Source organism: Berghia stephanieae, chromosome 2 (assembly GCF_034508935.2).
Source record: "Berghia stephanieae isolate SIO BIC M18660-M18661 chromosome 2, UCSD_Bste_1.3, whole genome shotgun sequence".
Classification (NCBI taxonomy): domain Eukaryota; kingdom Metazoa; phylum Mollusca; class Gastropoda; order Nudibranchia; family Aeolidiidae; genus Berghia; species Berghia stephanieae.
The window spans coordinates 108,891,775-108,912,372 of NC_088361.1; the positions used below are offsets into that span (position 1 = coordinate 108,891,775).

The 20,598-nt window shown below is 32.6% G+C and overlaps 1 protein-coding gene across 3 annotated transcripts in view; it reads left to right on the forward strand.

Annotated features, from left to right (window-relative positions):
• LOC144966205 (FHF complex subunit HOOK interacting protein 2A-like) overlaps positions 1-20,114 on the forward strand; it is a 43,285-nt gene extending 23,171 nt beyond the window's left edge. For 2 of the 3 annotated variants that reach the window (XM_078902372.1, XM_078902373.1), the window contains exons 11-18: positions 1,030-1,139; positions 2,538-2,946; positions 4,369-4,511; positions 6,547-6,687; positions 7,345-7,485; positions 8,596-8,699; positions 9,549-9,584; positions 17,629-20,114. In XM_078902372.1, coding sequence (XP_078758498.1) covers positions 1,030-1,139; positions 2,538-2,946; positions 4,369-4,511; positions 6,547-6,687; positions 7,345-7,485; positions 8,596-8,699; positions 9,549-9,584; positions 17,629-17,737 — 1,193 coding nt within the window. In that variant the 3' untranslated portion in view covers positions 17,738-20,114. Of the gene's footprint in view, positions 1-1,029; positions 1,140-2,537; positions 2,947-4,368; positions 4,512-6,546; positions 6,688-7,344; positions 7,486-8,595; positions 8,700-9,548; positions 9,585-16,074; positions 16,087-17,628 lie in introns of all 3 variants that reach the window. The other variant, XM_078902374.1, reaches the window with a different exon arrangement.
• The last annotated feature ends 484 nt before the right edge of the window (positions 20,115-20,598 follow it).

Genomic DNA, 20,598 nt, shown 5'->3' on the forward strand with positions numbered 1-20,598 from the left:
CCCTTAATTCGGAAAAATGCTGGAATGAGATCCTTTTCTCATTTCGGACCCTCTATTTGGAACGCCTTACCGCAGAGCATTCGTGAAAAAGAATCTTTGTCTATTTTTAAACGTTCGCTTTTAACATATGTTTCGATTTTAGTAGATGGTATAAGAAGCAAGATAGGTTTGGTTTGTGTTGTGTGTTGTGTTGTGTGTTTGTGTGTGTGTGTGTGTGTGATGTGTGTGTGTGTGTGTGTGTGCTTGTGTGTGTAAATGATTATGTTTCAGCCAAAGTAATTTGTAATTTAAGCGCTTAGAGTCTGGTGTCTCGGAGTTATAGCGCGATATAAGTTTTCAGAATTATTATTATTATAACTTGGAGCTACCTAGCTTATTGGAATGACATTCCAAGATCATATTACTGAATTGACGTGTTTATTTTTTTCTCTGTCATCTATCGGGCTTATTAAGTAGTGTATTTATGTCTTTATTGTTTTTTTGTTGTTGGCTGAAGAAGGGTTTGAGGCCAAAACGTTCCAGGTTGGGTATTTTGTTCCTTTTTTAAGCTGTTATGTACATTTTTGTTCATTACTTTAAGCAACACTAGATTTTATAACACTAAGAGATAATTTTGATCATTGCCTGTCTTATCCAATTGATCCTACTAAAAAAAAATAAATTTCAGCTTTATATAGCGCAATGTCCACTAAATGTGCTCAAAGTGCTTTACAAGGGGTCCCTGGTCAACAGCAACATTTAACATGTAGGACGGGACATACCGCCTATTAGGCGATATTACAATTTTTCAGACAAAGACAACGCTGTTAACAGCCAGGTACTCATTTTACACCTGAGTACGGTGAGAGAATGTGAGTAAAGAGCCTTTAACAAGGACTCAACTATGCGCCGAGCGTGAGGCTCGAACCCAGGTCCTTCCGATCTGAAAGCGAGTGTCATATCACAAGACCACATAGCCGCACAACTACTATCACTATCATATTTGTAAGTATTTGTAATTTGTTTTTTTATACCCATTCATTCATCCAGAGGTTTGTTTTTTCCTCTTGGGAGAGAGCAGATCCTATGAGTTGCCTGACCAGAATGATCATGCCCTTAAGAAACGTTTGTTGGAGAGATGCAATCATGTGTCAGAGGAGGTATAGTCATGTATATTACACACATCACAATGCAATCATGTGTCAGAGGAGGTATGGTCATGTATATTACACACATCACAATGCAATCATGTGTCAGAGGAGGTATGGTCATGTATATTACACACATCACAATGCAATCATGTGTCAGAGGAGGTATAGTCATGTATATTACACACATCACAATGCAATCATGTGCCAGAGGAGGTATAGTCATGTATATTACACACATCACAATGCAGTCATGTGTCAGAGGAGGTATAGTCATGTATATTACACACATCACAATGCAATCATGTGTCAGAGGAGGTATAGTCATATATATTACACACATCACAATGCAATCATGTGTCAGAGGAGGTATAGTCATGTATTTTACACACATCACAATGCTCTTTTTCCAGTTAAAGCCAGACAACTGGCTTTTTGAAATATTTCGGCCATCTGATTTTTTTTTTTTTTTTTGCTAGTGACTTGAACTTGAATCTTTTTTGTTTGTTTGTTTTGTTTTGTTTTTAATTTTTTAATAATTTTTTTTAAAACATGAATTAATTAGTTGTTTTAAGGCAACAGTTAACTCACTCAACCCTAACACCGACTATGTCCGTAGTTTACCCGGATTATTTTTACCCCATGCCTATTTATTTATTACATTTTTATGAGACAAATTATAGGCGTATCTAGTTTCAAAGCTAATGTTTTTCATTCTTAAATTATGTTAGTGGTAATGGAATAAAACTATCTATGCACATGCTCATTTTGATACATTTCTTTTTTCAATTTTGAAAAGTTGTAAAAATCTCTAGGATTGAGTGAGTTAATGGGGGAGCTAGATGGATATTGATATTTATTTTTAGGTTAATTACATTTGATGAGAGATGTTTTGTGCGAAATGTTTTTATATGCGAAAACATTTCAGGCTTTTTTTGTTTTTGGCAAAGGACATCCCTGATATTATTTAGTGGAGTTTGTCTAGGATGGGATCTGAAATCACTTCACTTTTTTATACTTTATAATAATATATTAATAATGATATAAAATATTTGTAAAGCACCAATTCTGTGTTTCTGCTATAGGCGCACATTGACAAGAGAGGAAATCATACATGCTTTACAGACGTCATCATCATCATCATCATCATCGTCATCATCACCATCATCATCATCATCATCATCGTCATCATCACCATCATCATCATCATCATCATCATCATCATCATCATCGTCATCACCATCATCGTCATCATCATCATCATCACCATCACCATCATCGTCGTCATCATCATCTGTGCTGTGATACTAACAGCTGTGATACTGATATTATTTTTCTATTTTGATTTATTCTGTGCTAATCCAATGTTATGTGATTGATATTCCAATGTCTTATCATTTTGCCTTTCAGGTTTGTGTAGCCACATTGAAATTGTTCGACACATTACTTCAAAAAGAAGATGAGCATATCTTTTTTAGTCTTTTGTTGAAAAATCTGCTTGGACGTTCATATCACTGTGGTGAAAGTGAAATTCTCTCTACTAATAATCTTGATGTGTCCAGTACAGCAGACACCTCGCATATAAATGAACGTTTCAACCAATCTACAATAAAAGATGAAAACATTAAAGATGATGGAGCCGAGCTAGGATCACGTCCAGATAGCTTGGCTGTAGAAAAATTACCAAAAAATACAAATGAAAACAGTTCAGATAATGATAAAACCACCTCAGATACAAAAGAAGAAACATGGTCTCAAGCGTCTAGCTCACTGTCCAGTCACTCCACTAGTCCATCTGTATCATCCAGTCCTGCTTCCAGTAAGTATGTAGGCAAATCCGTTTTTTTGGGTTTTTTAAAAAAACTTTTTTATCCATCAATTATCAAACTGATAGAATCAATTTGATTAAAGCATATATTTATTGGAATATTTGCCATTTGTGATTGTCGGGCATATTGGGAAAGACAAAATCAGTATGAAAGCTTAAAATTGACTTTTACAACTTGAAGTAAAGCATAAGTAGTTAATTCAGTAGCTTTGCAAGATTCATCTCGCATTGCTCAATTTTTCAGATTATCAATCCATCTACCAAATCATGACGATGGTGTAGCTTTATAGTTCAAAATGTAAATTCTTATAAAATCTACTCCAGTCCCCAATTGGAATAAGTCTCTTTGTCCTATTTTTTTTCTTAAGCTCTTGAAAGTGCACATTAACTGTAGATTTATAGTCCTTTGGCTTCATCCCATTACTCATTACTTGTGCTGAGGCAATTTTAAAAACCTCAAAAAAAAAAAAAAAAAAAAAAAAAGAAGCAAAAAAAAAATAATAAAAAAATAACAAAACAAAAAGGGCCAAATTTTAAAAAATGTTTTGGATTATGGAATATAAACCATTTTTCAAAATAAATCTGTTATTGCGAAACACCCCTTGCTTGAATGCAACCTCTTGAAGACCTCAGATGCACATTTCTCCCACCAAATCCAAGCGTCACTAACTCACACTGTATAGATACATGGAACAAACTACAAAAGGCATCTAACTTCTACACCATGGCAAAAGACCAAAGGGCTTGAGCTCAGCTGGTCTCAGCTGGTCGCTGGTTTGGGTGTGAAAGTTCTAGTGAAAGGGATACATTGACCATTTTGTTAAATCAATTTTAGATAAGTAACATAGATGTGAATGAATAGGTATATTTTCATTAGATAAGTAACATAGATGTGAATGAATAGGTATATTTTCATTAAATAAGTAACATAGATGTGAATGAATAGGTATATTTTCATTAGATAAGTAACATAGATGTGAATGAATAGGTATATTTTCATTAGATAAGTATCATAGATGTGAATGAATAGGTATATTTTCATTAGATAAGTATCATAGATGTGAATGAATAGGTATATTTTCATTAGATAAGTAACATAGATGTGAATGAATAGGTATATTTTCATTAAATAAGTAACATAGATGTGAATGAATAGGTATATTTTCATTAGATAAGTAACATAGATGTGAATGAATAGGTATATTTTCATTAGATAAGTAACATAGATGTGAATGAATAGGTATATTTTTATTAGATAAGTATCATAGATGTGAATGAATAGGTATATTTTCATTAGATAAGTATCATAGATGTGAATGAATAGGTATATTTTCATTAGATAAGTAACATAGATGTGAATGAATAGGTATATTTTTATTTTACATTTTATGTTCATTTTTTCTTCTTCTAAAGGTTTGTCATCCCCGAGATTTGGACGGTCGGAGGTCCATAAAATTGTAAATAGTTTCCTCACTCTACTACCAGAGGAGGCCAAGTCTTCTTATGATACAGCAGACAGTGGATATGACATGTATCTCAGGGATGCTCAGAGACAAGTAGGTGGCTTTCATTTTGCTGGTATTGTTTTATTAAAGGAATTAGTTTGACCAGGGATACGTTGTGTTGAGAACTGGCAAGAAAAAAATATGATAAATTTTAAAAATCAGAATTGGGATTTGAACCAATGCCTTTTAAGGTTGGCTTTCTTTTATGACACAAATTATAAAGCGATGTGATGCAGCATTAGCCACCCACTGTTGCAAAAAAGGTATCCTGAAATTTAGTCACTGCCATGAATCATGCAGACTTCACAACTTCTAGTCTTTCATCTGGCCTTTTCAAGAAGGCTGTTCTTGTCCTGCCATAGTTTTTCCTGTCTTCCTCTTCTCTTCTGTCCCTCCACTGTGCCCAGCATGACAGTCTTACACAGGTTATCAGGGTGGATGGTGTATCCAAACCATGACAATTTCCTTCTTTTCACTGTTTACAACAGTGGTTCCTGTCCTCCTGCTCGATCCTCTACCTCTTCTAATATATCTTTATAAGTCCTGTGCTCCAAATATGAAACTCTCAGGATTTTCCGATAGCTGTTATTTTGAAAAGCACAGATTTGTATTTCTAGATCTGCAGTGAGAGTCCATGTTTCACATCTATAAAGCAGGATGGATAGTACCAGTGGGTCTGATAGACGATCTGTCAGTGACTGCAATTCATGTTCATTTGATGCCACTAAGTCAATGTCATCTGCAAATCGAAGGTTGCAGAGAATTCTGCCCTCTATTGATACTGTGCTCGTGTGGTTTTCGAAAGTTTTTTTGCTTTTTCCTTTCCAAATATAGGTTGGAAAGGGCAGGAGAAAGAATGCAGGCCAAGTTGGCGACCAACTGTAGTTTTGAGTGGATCTCCTATCTCATTGATAATAAGTATGGGACTTGTTGCATTTTCATAGAGTAATTCAATTGTTTTTATGATCCCTTCATCAAAATCAACATCTCTAGTGAATTCCAAAGGCCACTGTGACATACTTTATCGAATGCTTTTCTGAAATCGATAAAATTTTGCAATAATTCTTATTGGTGTTGTAAGTATTTTTCTGTCAACATATGACTATTGAACACTTGTTGAATTGTGCTTCTGTTTTATCTAAAGCCTGCCTGTTCCTCTGCCAGTATTTCTTCTGTTTTGTTTCTCATCCTGTTAAGTAATTTGTTAAGCATTATTTTGCTGGGGTGGTTTGAGAGGCTTGTTGTTCTGTAGTTATTGCATTTTCTTAAATTGCCTTTTTTAGGTAGCGATAGAATCAGTGATCGCGTCCAATCTTTTGGTCTGGAGTGTGGTTAATGATTTTCTGACATAGCATCATTATAAAATTTGTGGGTGGGGTTCCGACCTCCCATAGTGGACAGGGAGGTACTTGCTGTGCCTTCTGTCTCCCTGTACCTGTTTTTCAATTGCTTTGTCTTTGTCTTGGAATGAGATTACTTGGTTTTGTCCTGATCCTGGCCGGAGTTCTTGGCTGGGAGGGAAACAGTCGAATGTATAGTTATAGTTTTGGGAGATGATATGTTTTTCCTTGTAAATCATCTCTCCGTTATGTATTGTTATTTTTTATTTTTAACATATGATTTGTAACAATTTGAGTGTATTCCTCTTAGTGGGATCTTGTGCTGGTGTCTGGGTGAAACTTTTAGGTGATCTCAAACTAAGTACTTTGATAGTGTGCTCTTGGAATCTACATTGGTTTCCTATTTGAACCAATTCCCCTTACCTTTTCTTATTTGCTTTAATTGTAATTCTAGAACTTTTTACTATCCCATTTTCTTCCTTTTTACTGGCGCTGATATGACCTTATTGTCTTAAACCCTTAAAACATTAAAACATAGAATTTGTTGTTTCTACTCCTCCTATCTTTGAAGTTAAGAAATCAGTAAACCTAGCTGTATATACCAAGCACAGAATGGATGTATAATTTATGTCCAGATAGTGTTTAAATCATGTTTAATTGATAAAAGCAAACCAACAAATATAAAAATTAAGGTGCAGTAAATTGGATACTAGGTTGGATATTTAATCAGAAATATTTTTCTTCAGTTTTCTATTCAAGAGACGATTTGTAAAGATTGGGAATGGCCTACAAGACCTGTTGCCTTGCCAGAGTATCGTTCCCAACCATTCTATGAAGGATCCTTCTTGCACATGCTGTTAGACAAGCTCCTTCATCTTTTAGATCAGGTGATTCTCAAATATATAAGAATTATATATTGATGCTATGCGTTTAGCCAAACAACTCATAACATCTGCCAGGATATAGCATACTAACACCCATAACTATGTGTAACCTTGAGCGTTTATAGTCTGATTGATAGAATTTAGTGATAATTTCTCATATAAATGGCTGGCTAAAAACAATAACAAAGAGCACGTTGACATCAATTTAGTTTCCTCTATATGGTGTTTTAAATATCAGAATATTTTATTATTATTTTTAGTCTCTCTCTCTGTCTCTTTCTCTCTCTCTCTCTCTCTCTCTCTCTCTCTCTCTCTCTCTCTCTCTCTCTCTCTCTCTCTCTCTCTCTCTTTTTTTCTATCCATCTATCTATCTATATGAGAAAACTTTACTTATAAAAATTAAATCGTGTCACAGAAACTCTCTTTAAAAACAATTTATCGCAATTATCTATATCAGTTTTTCACTTCATAATAGTTTCATTTTTCTCTCCATATATATATATATATATATATATATATTTATATATATATATATATATATATATATATATATATATATATATTTGTATTACATCTATGCCGACCCCTTGATTTTGTGTAGTTAGTTCAATCACACGGATTGTTGGTTATTAATGTTGTAATTGATCCATATATCTCCAGAGTTATTCCATTAATCTGCTGGTGACTGCTATTGTGTCCAAAGTAGCTCTCATTCCACACCCAAACCTACACGAGTTTGTTCTGGACCCTTTTCTCACTGTACCACAAGGTTCCAGGACACTTTTTGCTGTGCTTAAGAAGGTACGTTATTCTCTATCACATGGTATATGTCAAATAGACATATGTGACCCTCCGTCTCAAAACGGTATTATGTCGGGATGATTCAAACCGCAAAAGTGAATTTAGAGATAGAATGATGAGAAATTGGAGCTTAGAAGTTTTTGCAATGCAAGAAATAGTCTTTATACTCCACGATAATGTACAGAAATTAAACCCAAGTTGGATATTTGTGGCTATGAATTCAATTTCCCTAACTGAGTGGATCCCGACATAATACCGCTTTGATACGATGGGTCACATATGATTGAAATTAAAGAGGGACAACATGGTTCAGCAGTTTGTCGTATGATTCTCAACCAGTAGGTACCTGGTCCCTGCTAATCCTGTCCAGAGATGTCCCGTTTATACAAAACACAAATTTCCACCATCGGGATAGAAAAGTTTATGGTAAAAGTATTGTCATTTCATTTAGGTACATCTTAATCTTCGTTGTATAACGTTCCTCGATATTTGAAGATTTAATTGAAAATGAAATTCAAATACAGACATTTCAGAGACAGAATCTATTTTCAAAATACAACAAATACACAAAAAATGATTACACAATATATTCAGCTCAGATAAATAAAATTGCTGATAATTCAGGGTTTTCGGGTTCTTATTTTATTCCTGTGTGGCTATGTGGTCAGGTGGTATGACACTCGCCTTTGGATCGGAAGGTCCTGGGTTCAAGTCTCGAGCAGTTCATAGTTGAGTCCTGGGAAAAGGCACTTTACTCACATTCTGTCACCATACTCAGGTGTAAAATGAGTATCTGGCCATTAACAACGCTGTCTCTGTAAAAAAAAATGTAATATCGCCTTACATGTGTCATGTCTTGTCCTATATATCAAATGTTGCTGTTGGCCAGAGACCCCTTGTAAAGCGCTTTGAGCATGTTTAGTGGATGTCGCGCTTTATAAAAGTTTTAAAAAAAATATTTTTTTTAGCTTGTCAGTATTTCTTTTACATTAGTTATATTACTTTGCCATGTTTAGCTAGCTGAACATTGCCAGGGAATAATGTTGGAACTATTTAACCAGAAAAAGTACTGTTATTCCTCTAAAAATTATTTCTATTGTCCCTATCTAGGTATCTAGTGAAATCAAACAGCATCAAAAGTCGGATTCTACATTCTCTGAAAAGTTACTATTGGCTCGCAAGCAGTTGCTTGGTTTAGTACCCACGATTCACAGGTGAGATCATTCTGTGAGACTTACTTAAGTACCACTTAACCATGCTTTACAGAGACATTCATTATTATAATTCACATTTTGATTGTGACAACTCTTCAAGTCTATTTTCATTTTTCCTTTGTAAATAATGCCAATTGTTGATAGTTGAAAGTAAAGGATTTCTATATTTTTATTCTCTTGCTTGCTGTCTCTAAATATTATTATTATTATTATTATTATTATTATTATTATTATTATTATTATATTATTATTATTATTATTATTATTATTATTATTATTATTATTATTATTATTATTATTATTATTATTATCATCATCATTATTATTATTATTTTTTTTTAAGGGTTTCGATTATTGATTTGTCACAGTGATGTAAGCTGCTGATGTTTGTAAAGCATCATTTAGATTATAAACTAAGAGCTTTGTACAAAGCCATTTTTCTTGACAAAATACTTGTAATGGTACAATATGAAGCTTTACCTTGCATTCTAAGTTGCTCAAATTTTGAGAGCCCAAGAGACAATTAAAAAAAAAAATAAAGAAGAATATAACGCACATGTAGATTCAAATCTGTTTAATAAAGCCAGCTTTGAATCAGCATTTTTCTTCTTTTTTTTTTGGACACTCCTGTCTTCCAAGCAGTGTTTGGGTAACTGAGTCCAAATTAGGTCTATCTGAAAGTACTTCTGATAGACCAGCATCTTTGCTAAAGGGTGCAAGTGATTGTTTACTAGATGAAAATCTGGTTTATCTGAGGCTCTATTGGCCTTTGACTTAAATGACGGACATATCTCTTTCTTAGCTTTATTGTATCAAAAGTTTGATTATATAATGTTGCTAATATCTCAGTTTAAGGAAAAACTTTTCAAAGCCTGTAGATCATAGGTAAGTATTTCATATGCTTTCCCATTCAAACCTTGGGGCATTTAAAACATGTTATTTAACCATCACTGCTTTTGGGAGAGGTTTTCATTATTCTCATTAATAAAGTGGGTTCGTTTTATTTTGATTTTTGTTTCTCTTTCTTTTCTTTTCATGTTTAAAAAAAAATTGCTTAAAACCTCCTTTTCCAATGAAAAAAAACAAACCCCATTCAATTTTTAAAATAGCAACTCTTTAAGAACATTAAGAAACGCGTTTAATTTAACCATCACCGCTTTCGGGAGAGGTTTTTATTATTTTGATTAATACAGTGGGTTGGGGTTTTTTTTTTGTTTCTTTTTTATTCATACGCTTAAACCCCCTTTTTTCTAATGAAATGAAAGTATTCAATTAAAAAAAAATAGTAACACCTTAAGGGCATCAAGAAACGCGTTGCCATTCGTTGTTTTGAATATTAGAAAAGTCTCTCATCTGTCCATTGCTATGACATTTATACATGAAAACATCATCACAAAAGGCTCTTGTCATTAATTGTGTGAGACAAAGCAAGGCTTTTGGACTTTTTAACTCTCTCCTTACCGATCAATTTCAGTATTTTCCAAATAAGGCAGGCTTACCCAGCAGAAAGATTGATTTTTTAAACTCAAACATGCTCTCTACGTAACAACTTTATGTTCTTATTAATTAAACAAAGCACTGCGTGGCATTTCCCCCTCTGAGCGGTATTTCAGTGCTAGGTCAACCTGACCCCATTAGTGGGGTCAGCCCATGGGTGGAACAGGTAGCGGTCCTTAGGAATCTGTAATGCCGCTGATGGTAATTAATTGTTGCAATATTTCATGGTATTGCTCAGTTGCTAACACAAATATGAAAATTGTTCCCTCACCACAAGCAAAGCAAAGGTTTCTTTCATCATATGCCATGGTTTATAATAATGTATCCTCTTAAGGCTGCTCATAAGAGAGGTGTCAATTTAGTGGTTTTTGAGCTATCAATGAAATTAATTTGTTGTAATTTGCATATCAATATTTTAATTCCCAGCGGCAGAAAATGATTGAAACAAGCATCAATATAAAGTAAAAATGATGATCTTGACACATGCCAAGTTTTGTTGTCCGGGCAGTAAAACCTTAAAAGATATGAATTTTTTAGTGTAAATTTCTTATTTGGCATGACTTGGTGAGATCCTTATTTTCTCTCCCATAGTATTCCATGCCATGAATTATGTCCAAATATCAGTTTAGGAATAAAATATAAACCATTAGACGAAAATAATACTAATATTATTTTTTAAGCATTTAACTGATTTAAATATGAGTTTTGGGCACATTTGAAAGCCAACTTTTTAATGGCTTGATAACTTTTTTTCTATACTTAAATCCCTTACGATTCAAGTCAAAATTAAATTTTTTTATGACTGTTAGGCATTATAGTTTGAAGATGTATACGGTACTGCTTTTGTGTGGTTGTCTGAGGAAATGCCGACTTTATAGTGTCATTCTAGGTGTCAATGTTTAGGGTATTCTTGCATGTTGTAATATAATGTAAGTTCAAGTTCTCCTTTTGTGCACAAGTGAATGTGTTAACTTTTTATAGACTGAAGCGTCCAGATATATATGGCAGTGATTTCCCAAAAATTAAATGATCTTGCTGTGGTATGCCTGTGGCGTTGTACTGATTTGACTCTGGTTGTTATTCAATTGTTTTATCTCTAAATTTGACTGACTGGAGTTCAATGGTATATCAGATGACTTTAGAAGACAATGACTAAATGTGTTTTCTTGGAGGAAAGGAGATGATTCTATATAACCTGTATGGATAGTGTGTTCGTTTTGAATGTAGTTGGTCAATAAGGAGAAAAAGGTTATTACTTGGAATAAACTATATGCCCTCATAATTTTGAATCCTCTTTTGTCCACATACTATGTCCGTCTGTTTGAGCAAATCATTTAATTTAACAGTACCAGTGCTTAGTGTTAGTTGTAATTGATGATTGATACTGCAATATTTGTAGCATGTCCAGTAACCTTGTTGGGTGATTGATTTTTTTCTTGTAAAGAAGTCATACTTTATAGGCAGATTGATAGTAAACTGAGATATTGAAATCATACACAATATTAGTTCTTAGTCTTTACTGGTCAATAAAATATTATCTTTATGAGTTATTTTACCACATAAAGACATAAATCATATCAGTTTACTGTTATGATCAACACAACTGTTTGAGAGGAACGGAATTGGTAAAAAAACAATACACAGAACTTACAAAACCATGAATAAATCAAGAAAATCAACTGCCAATATGATAATATTGCACAGGAACATAGATGCATATATGTACTTTTGATATTTATCAAAATTCTTGAGATACTGCCGCTGAGTTTTGAATAACAAATTTTTTATTTAAGTGCACCATAATTTACAAGCACTTAAAATTAGATCAACAATTTGTGATATTCAAAGAAAACTATTAACCACAAGAATGTCAAATCTTCACTGATGTTTAGAAAGACAACTGATTTTTCAAATCAAAATAATAAAGTGAAAGAGTCTGTTATTGTTTTCCCACTATACAGACATATTATAAGACCATAAATATCCATAATTGCCCCCATTGGACACGGCACTGCCTGATACCAGTTGAACTCCAATGACCTCATGCAGGTAGCGAGCAGGGAGGGTTATTGGTCCCTTGGGAGTTCCAACTGAAATAGCGCTGATTCCACGCAGTGAAAGATCATTCTTCAAAGTTTGTGATGTACCAAATATATCTGAATAAGAAAATATGTATATAGAGGAATTCAAGCGTCGATTGAAGACATTCTTATTCCGGCATGCTTTCTTTTGATTATGTGTATAATTAGCATTGTTCGTGTACTGTGTTAGGGCTTCATGATTAAGTTAATCTATGTTATGCGCCCAGAGCCCTCCTGATGAAGGGATGTTTGGCGCACTATAAATCTATACCATTATTATTATTATTATATTGTATCATAACAAATGTGACGATTTTGATGCAGGTGGTACGGAGAGGGTTAAAAGTGGCAAAGTAGGGAGCAGGTTCTGGTGAAAGATAAAGATCTGATAAAGTGTATATATCTGCATTGTGCGGCTATGTGGTCTAGTGGTATGACACTCGCTTTCGGATCCTCGCGTTCGAGCCTCTCTTTGCGCATAGTTGAGTCCTTGGAGAAGGCTCTTTACTTACATTCTCTCACCGTACTCAGGTGTGAAATGAGTACCTGGCGGTTAACAGCGTTATCTCTGTCCGAAAAAAAAATTTGTAATATCGCCTGACAGGCATCATATCCCGTCCTACATGTTAAATGTTGCTGTTGGCCAGGGACCCCTTGTAAAGTGCTTTGAGCACGTTTAGTGGATATTGCACTATATAATAGCTCAATTTATTTATTTTTTTAATTAAATAAACAAAATGTACATTCATTGGAATTGGACGATTTAATATTTTTAAAAATCATAGCAAATAAAACCACATTTGACATATTTCTTACTTTATTTGCTCATAAAAACACAGAATGGCTACATGTTGTATAAATTAGTTGTGAACAAATTTGAAAACTGGTGGGAAGAAACAAAGATAAAACTTATCTTCAATTGTTATCTCACAAAAGGGTTGTAGATCTAGCTCAGTTTGGAAGATTAAGGGATGTAACTCAACAAAATCGAAGGTCATATGGGCTGTTATTTAACACCTGGCTTCTCCCATACAACTGAGTTTTTAGAAGAAAACCGCTAAATTATTTGTTGTTATGTTAGTGTTGTTGTTGTTTTGTTATTATTATATTTATTATTATTATTATTATTATTATTATTATTATTATTATTATTATTATTATTATTATTAATAGTATTATTATTACAAGCAATATCTGTTAGAAATTAGTTGAATGCACAAATATCAAATCCGTGAAATACATTGTCGAAATCAGCTCGCCATTTTTATTTCCTGGTCTAAAATCTAACATTTCATTTCAACATTGCAAGATTTAAAACTATTTCAAAACTTGTTACAATTTTTTCCATGTACTTTAACGTATCCTCTAATTGTTCTTTGTTTTGCAGTCATGTGATCTGAGTTCCATAAGTACATATAGATTATTTGTATTTTTTTATTGTCAGCTAAAATCTCATAATCATTAACAACGAACATCATAAAAAATTGTAACGCTTGATAGCACTTAGATATTACTAAATCTTGTTCAGACCCATGCAAGATTTTAAAATCTGATTAATAATCGTCATCATTTCTAAACAACAAAAAAAAAAGAATCTCAAGAATTGACAATTGTAGATAAAGATTGTGGGTCTAATTTTGTATTTATTATTATTTTTTTTGTTTTATTTTCCAAAAAAAAATAATTGGCAATTACATGTTGCTTGATTGTAGACAAGGACAGTGGCGACGTGCTACTTCAAATTGAATCCCTTTGATAAGCTGTCATTTGAAAAATTAGTTAAAAAATGATACATTTACCCCCCCCCCCCCCCACTTTCACTCCCCCCTGAAAAAAAAAGAGGACTTAACAATGGTACTCAAGGTTTTTTTTTGTTTGAGTATTTGTGTGGTGTTATGGCTAAACCTGTCGGATGTTGGAAAAATTTGATTCACAAATTATTACATATTCAAATAGAAGCACTATTTCTGAACAAAAGACAGTTTGAATTTTTTAATTATATTAATTAGGGCAGAGGTTATTCACATTTGAAGGGAGAGGGGTCTAAAATGAAAAAAAAACCTGAAGAAAATCGATTTTGAAGACAAGACATACAAATTGTTTAAAATACACTAGCATTGTCATCACAACAGCACTTGCACGCAACGTTCATAACCAAAAAAATAAAAGATAAAGCCCTTCTGTAACACAAAGATTTCCCCCCTTTTTTGCCCTTCATGACAACGTGACATGATACATTAGGAGGAGGAGGAGGTTCATGTGCAGCTTCATCCTTACTGGCCAATTGCTGTCTCAATACTCATAGTTACTATGCCGTTCATGATATTATTATAGTTGTTAGATATTGGTAATGACTTTTAGATATCTTATATTGTAAATTTATGATATAAAATTGAAAGGAAATTGCGATTGTTGTATGATTTTATCGACGACACAATATTTCACGCTGGAAAGTAAGTGGGTTGTTGGACTATTGCTTACCATGTTACTCATTTTGTTTGTAGCATTGCTCAGTCATTATTCTGACTCAATCATGGCTTATATTCCTGAGCACTGACTTGCATTCCAAAGAGTGAACAATGACAAAAAGAATGATATGCACAATGATGGGGTTTCATAAACGTTTCAGTTCTCAGTTCTGAATTGAAATCCTCTACATGGAGGCAGATTTTAGTTCAATTTTGTAGGAAAAAAAAATAATTAAGTTATCTATAAGCTTTAAATTGTAAAATCGTTTCATGAGAATTTAGTTGGATGGATAATAAAAACGATGAAGTGAAAAAACGAAAATCATGCAGATAAAGATTTTCACCTTTATTCATTCGTATCTCAAAACTAGTTTGTGCGACATCCAACGGGTTTTGCCAAATCAGCACACATTTAGCAGAGTTTAAATTAAAGGTGAGTTGAACCCATCCATGCAGAAAAGTGGAAACTCAATTAGAAATAATTAAGGGAAAAATGTTCAGGCATTTTACCTTCAATCATGAGTATAAAAATTGGGAAAAACATAGATTTGTAACTTGTAACTCATTCCACACCAAATTAAAAACTGAACAGTAAGGGGCCTTTAAAGATTTTTGACAAATAAAAATGATGTGTAACCTTTTTTTGTTTGTTGTTTTAGCAAATGTCAAGTAACCTTTATTCCACAACATTATATTCAACTTATACTTATAGTGATACTCGACTTACATTGTTTCCTATAATGAGATTCTACTGGCTCATAGCTTGGCACATGAAACATCAATATTACTGTTAAGTACGCAGTACTATTTCATATTGCTATTTTTTCAGGGTTTTTTTTGTTGGATTTAACAGATATCAGTCAAAAGAAATGTTCCAGAATCTCTTACTCAATACAAACCAAAATAGTCAATACAAATAAACTTATTAAAAATCAACAAGGATTCATGATTTCTTAAGCAGACGAACTTTTTGATCGCAAGACTGAAATTCTTTCAAATCATAATACCTCCCAATATTTATCTTGTTACGATTGCAGACATACCTTTTTTTTTTAAATCAGGAGAATAGTAACAGCAATGCGACTCTAGCTTTTTAAAAATTGAAACTCGAGTTCCATCGCTGTAACTGCGATCTTGGTGAAAATGGTAAGATGTGATGTCTGCTTAGAGTAAAATGAACCCCACCTACAAAGAATTTAATCTTTATGTATATGAATTCTGTTCAAAGTAAATAAGTTATTATTACCTATTCATTATTTGCAGTCTCTGCTAAGTTAAAGTTTTATTGTTTTGGATATTGATTCTAATATTTCCTGATGGACTTTACAGTGATGGCAGTGGGTGAGTTAAGCCAACATCGCATCATGATTTGGCATGGCTGCTTTATAGGTTAAATTAAATGCACGACAAATTAACCATTTGAATGGGCAGGGTAGAATATTATGATTTAAAGAGTGCACATTTGTGATAATTGAAAGGAGGAAAAGTTCCTTTAAGAGTAATGTCCCTTAGCCTTTGACTTGTACCCAAATTTTCACTTACACTTAATTTTAGGCTTAAAAGTTACTTTTTTCTTCTTCTAAATTACAAAACCATGTTGATTTTATTTCCTGTACTCCCATCCACTAACGATTCACACTTATGCTTTATTTTATTATCTTAACCATTTCTAATCCCTTTCTACTGACAGACATTATATAACAGACACTATATGTTTTCTTCTTAGATATGAATATCTCTCTTGTCCTCCTAGCTATGCGTAGATCACTTAATCTCTACCATATTGATAAAAAAATTCTGTTTAAACTAAATATCTTCTTTTCCACGCTTGGCTGAATGAAACTTTTTATAAATGAAAAAATGCAATCTTGTCAACCAATAAAGAAGAATACTATATCCACTATTAATTAGTGCTAGCAATTTTGAAATGTTCAAAATAGTCACCAACTTAATTAGTAATGGGAATTTTTACTTATTTGATTGCAGAGATATGTGTTGTTTGCACAACTGTATGGAAACTAGGAAGCGTTTGCGATCTTCTGTCTTCTTAGTCCTCTAAACACACTAGTTTCAAGTCTTTTAACTCCAATATTAACTCTCTGAATGTACTGCATATTGTCACTTGTCAAAATCACCCTTGCTTATGTTGCTTCATAATGATTGGAAAGTTACATGTAACTAAATAGTTTTTCCTTCATAAAAAGTCCCAAATACAAAATTATGACGATGCTTGTTTGAGGTTTCGTTTATCCGTATGCAGTATAATGTATTGTTAATATCATTCAAATTTCAAATCAAAACTTTGGACAAAGGAGCAAAAATTTATGTGATAATATTAACATGAAACATTTTTCTCAGTGACTCAGAATTTTAGATTTAATTTTAGTTTTCAATTTTTTTTTCATCCTTGTTGACAAGTGGTGGTATTTTAAAAATAGATTTTCGTGAGATTATAAAATGCTACAATGCGATTACCTATCTTATAGAATTGGCCTGTCATTTGCTGAGTCCACAGGTAAAAATAACTTTGTTTACTAAGTGGATTAAAAGCGGTGATTAGATGAGGTAGGGTGAATTCTTTAATGAATTATGCTGGGTAATGCTGCTGACAAAGATGGTACTGATAGTGATGAGGGTATTGGTAATGGTGGCAGTGGTGATGGTACTGATGGTGATGATAATGATGATGATGATGATGATGATGATGATTATGATGGTGATGATGATCAAGTGGATTAATGATGAAAGTCATGAGATATAATGACGGTTATAATAATGGTGATGATGATGACTATGATAGTTATCCTATGATGATGATGATGATGATGATTCTAAATTTAAGCTTCGTTTGTATATTTATTGTCCTTATCTTTGTCCATTCAGGTTTGAGGACCAAGCTCGGATGGAGGCGATCATTGTCCTGGAGGAATTCTGTAAAGAGCTATCAGCCATAGCATTTGTCAAACACCATGCTGCTGTCACGCGTTTCTAATTCATCCTTTTTTGTTGTTGTAAAAAACAAAACAACAAAAGAAGAAGACTGGGTAATGGAGGTAAATGTTATAATATTGACCATCTAGTCATATGAAACGACGTGCAATTTGATTTATTTTACAATCAGGCAAGTTTTAAAATTTATTTTCATTTTGAAATTACTTTAAAAAATTATTTTGTTTTTTCCATTCCTGAAATTTATAGACTGCTCCAAAGGAATTGAGTGGTGGACTTTCTCTAAAACATGTTCAAATACGTTGTGTCCGGGAAGGAAATATATCATGACATCACTCTTGTAAATCAGATTACATACTATTTTACTTATCTTATATTCATAGTTTTATAGTTATTTTTGACTTGAAGCACGACGGATTTGAACATTACCCCAACTTGTTCAATTATAGGAACTGCTTTTGTTTTAATTGTTTTGGTTAACTTGCGTCTTGTGATATGTTCTGTTTAGTCTTCTGAGAACTTAACTCAAACTCAAAGATTAATGATTGTGTGTGCCTGATAGAGTCCATCATTGACTGTTCTCATGTAAAATATAAGTCTAGGACATTTTGAGTTTGAAATGAGCAGAAGTGTATTGACTGCTTTCCATGCTGTGTTAAAAAGGAATCTCTGATTGCTTCCATAAACTTTGAATCAGAGTGTTCTGGGTCTTTATCTTAGAGACGTCTCTTCAATCCGATCTAGCTCTGGGAAATTGAAATTGAAATCTCCAGTGATAAGAGTGTGTGATCTGTTTTCTGTCATTTTGCTATAAGTTCATTAATCTTTGCATTATTGTCATGGGTGCTATTTGGCTTATTTGGAGAGCGGTCATTTCCTTTCAGTGTTATTTCACACCAGATTGATTCTTTTTGATGTTGACCGACTTTCATTTAGTTCCACTAATTGGACAATTAACATAGGTCGTATCCATAAGGCAACACCTCGGCAACAGTTTTTGTTCAGGATATTGTGAAAGTAGTCAAAACCATCTATTTGCAATTCTACTGGTTCAAGTTTACCTCTTGATTCTTAGGTAAAACCTCAGTTACGCTGATTACATTCGCTTTAGTAAAGAGTTGATAAAACTTGGAAAATTTATTTATCTCTTGTAATCTTGTGTATGAAGTCAATTGTTTATTATACTAAATATTTAGCGGCACTGCTTTATCATTGTGTAATTCAATTTAATGTGGCAAGAGTTTCATGAATTACTTATAAAGGGCCTCTTAAGTTACTTGTCTTATTTCTAAATCAGAGATTTTATTTGATTTTATTATTATTTTCTTAAATTTTAATTTATTGATGAAGGTTTTTTAGTCATTGCAATCCGTTTCTCAACTCAGTGGTCATAGGAAGTAATTTCTGTCATAGCTGCTGGATCAATATCATGGCTCTCGACTTTTGGAGGAAAATGTGCTAAATGTATACCATGCATTATTATTTTAATATTTACCACATGTTTGAGACAGTCTACATAAATGTTTCAGGCCCAATTAGCCATTGTCAGTCCTGACGATGGCTAATTGGGCCTAAAACATTAATGTAGACTGTCTCAAACATGTGGTAAATATTAAAATAATAATTCGCTCCATTGCTACATGTCGAGCACTTTTCGTACCATATTTGTATCAAACACGATTCAATACCATGCATAATTATATATTTTACTCATTTTTTCATATTTCATAAAGTACATCATGTGTGACTTGTCATTTTTCATCACAATATTTAATAATCTGATAATGTTTGCTGTTTTATTACGGTTAAATGAATTATTTCAATTCAATAAATCTGTTTAATAATTGGAAGATAAAAACTATTGGAAATTAGGTGACCGGGGTTTGATTTTACCATTGACTTATTTGTCATTATTTAAATTTTAAAAAAAAATATGTATATTATATGACTCTGAATTTTATTGAAAGGTTATATAAAGTTGTGCAATATGTTTACATGATCAGTGAAATCCAACAGTATTAAGATAATTGTCATCTGCTATTGTGTGATATTTTTGTAAGTGGTGACCAGAAAATGTTGTTTTTTTTTTCAACTCAAATGAGAACTACCAAGCTTGATAACAATATCCATGATACGAGAAATTACTTGCATTGTTAGGTTGATGATGGATTTCTTTGTAGGGATTCCAGATAATGATACTAATAACGATGATGATGATGATGATGATGATGATGATGATGATGATGATGATGATGATGATGATGATGATGATGATGATGATTCTTCTTCTTCTTCTTCTTCTTCTTCTTCTTCTTCTTCTTCTTCTTCTTCTTCTTCTTCTTCTTCTTCTTCTTCTTCTTCTTCTTCTTCTTCTTCTTCTCCTCTTCCTCGTCTTCTTCTTCTTTTTATTATTGTTATTGTTACTGCTATTATTATATTATTATTATTATATTATTATTATTATTATTATTATTATTATTATTATTATTATTATTATTATTATATTATTATATATTATTATTATTATTATTATTATTATTATTATTATTATTATTATTATATTATTATTATTATTATTATTATTATTATAATATTTTCTGCAATTGCACCTCAAAGTGCTTAATTTTCTTTTCTTTACAATAGGTTTCATAATTGGAATATCCTATCGAGACTAAACCAAAATCAGTTTAGGATGTTATCAATTTTTTATCTTTGTTACTGTTAAAAAACTATCGATAATCTCAAAATTTAAAACTCCATACTCAAAATAATTACTTCCAATTTACGTTTTACTTTGTAAAACATTGCTCTTATTGATGTTGACAGCAAAGTCATGATATAATTTTAGTGCAAAGTGTTGTCTTTTGACTTTTTCTCTCTGTTAGGGCAATTCAGCAATAAAAT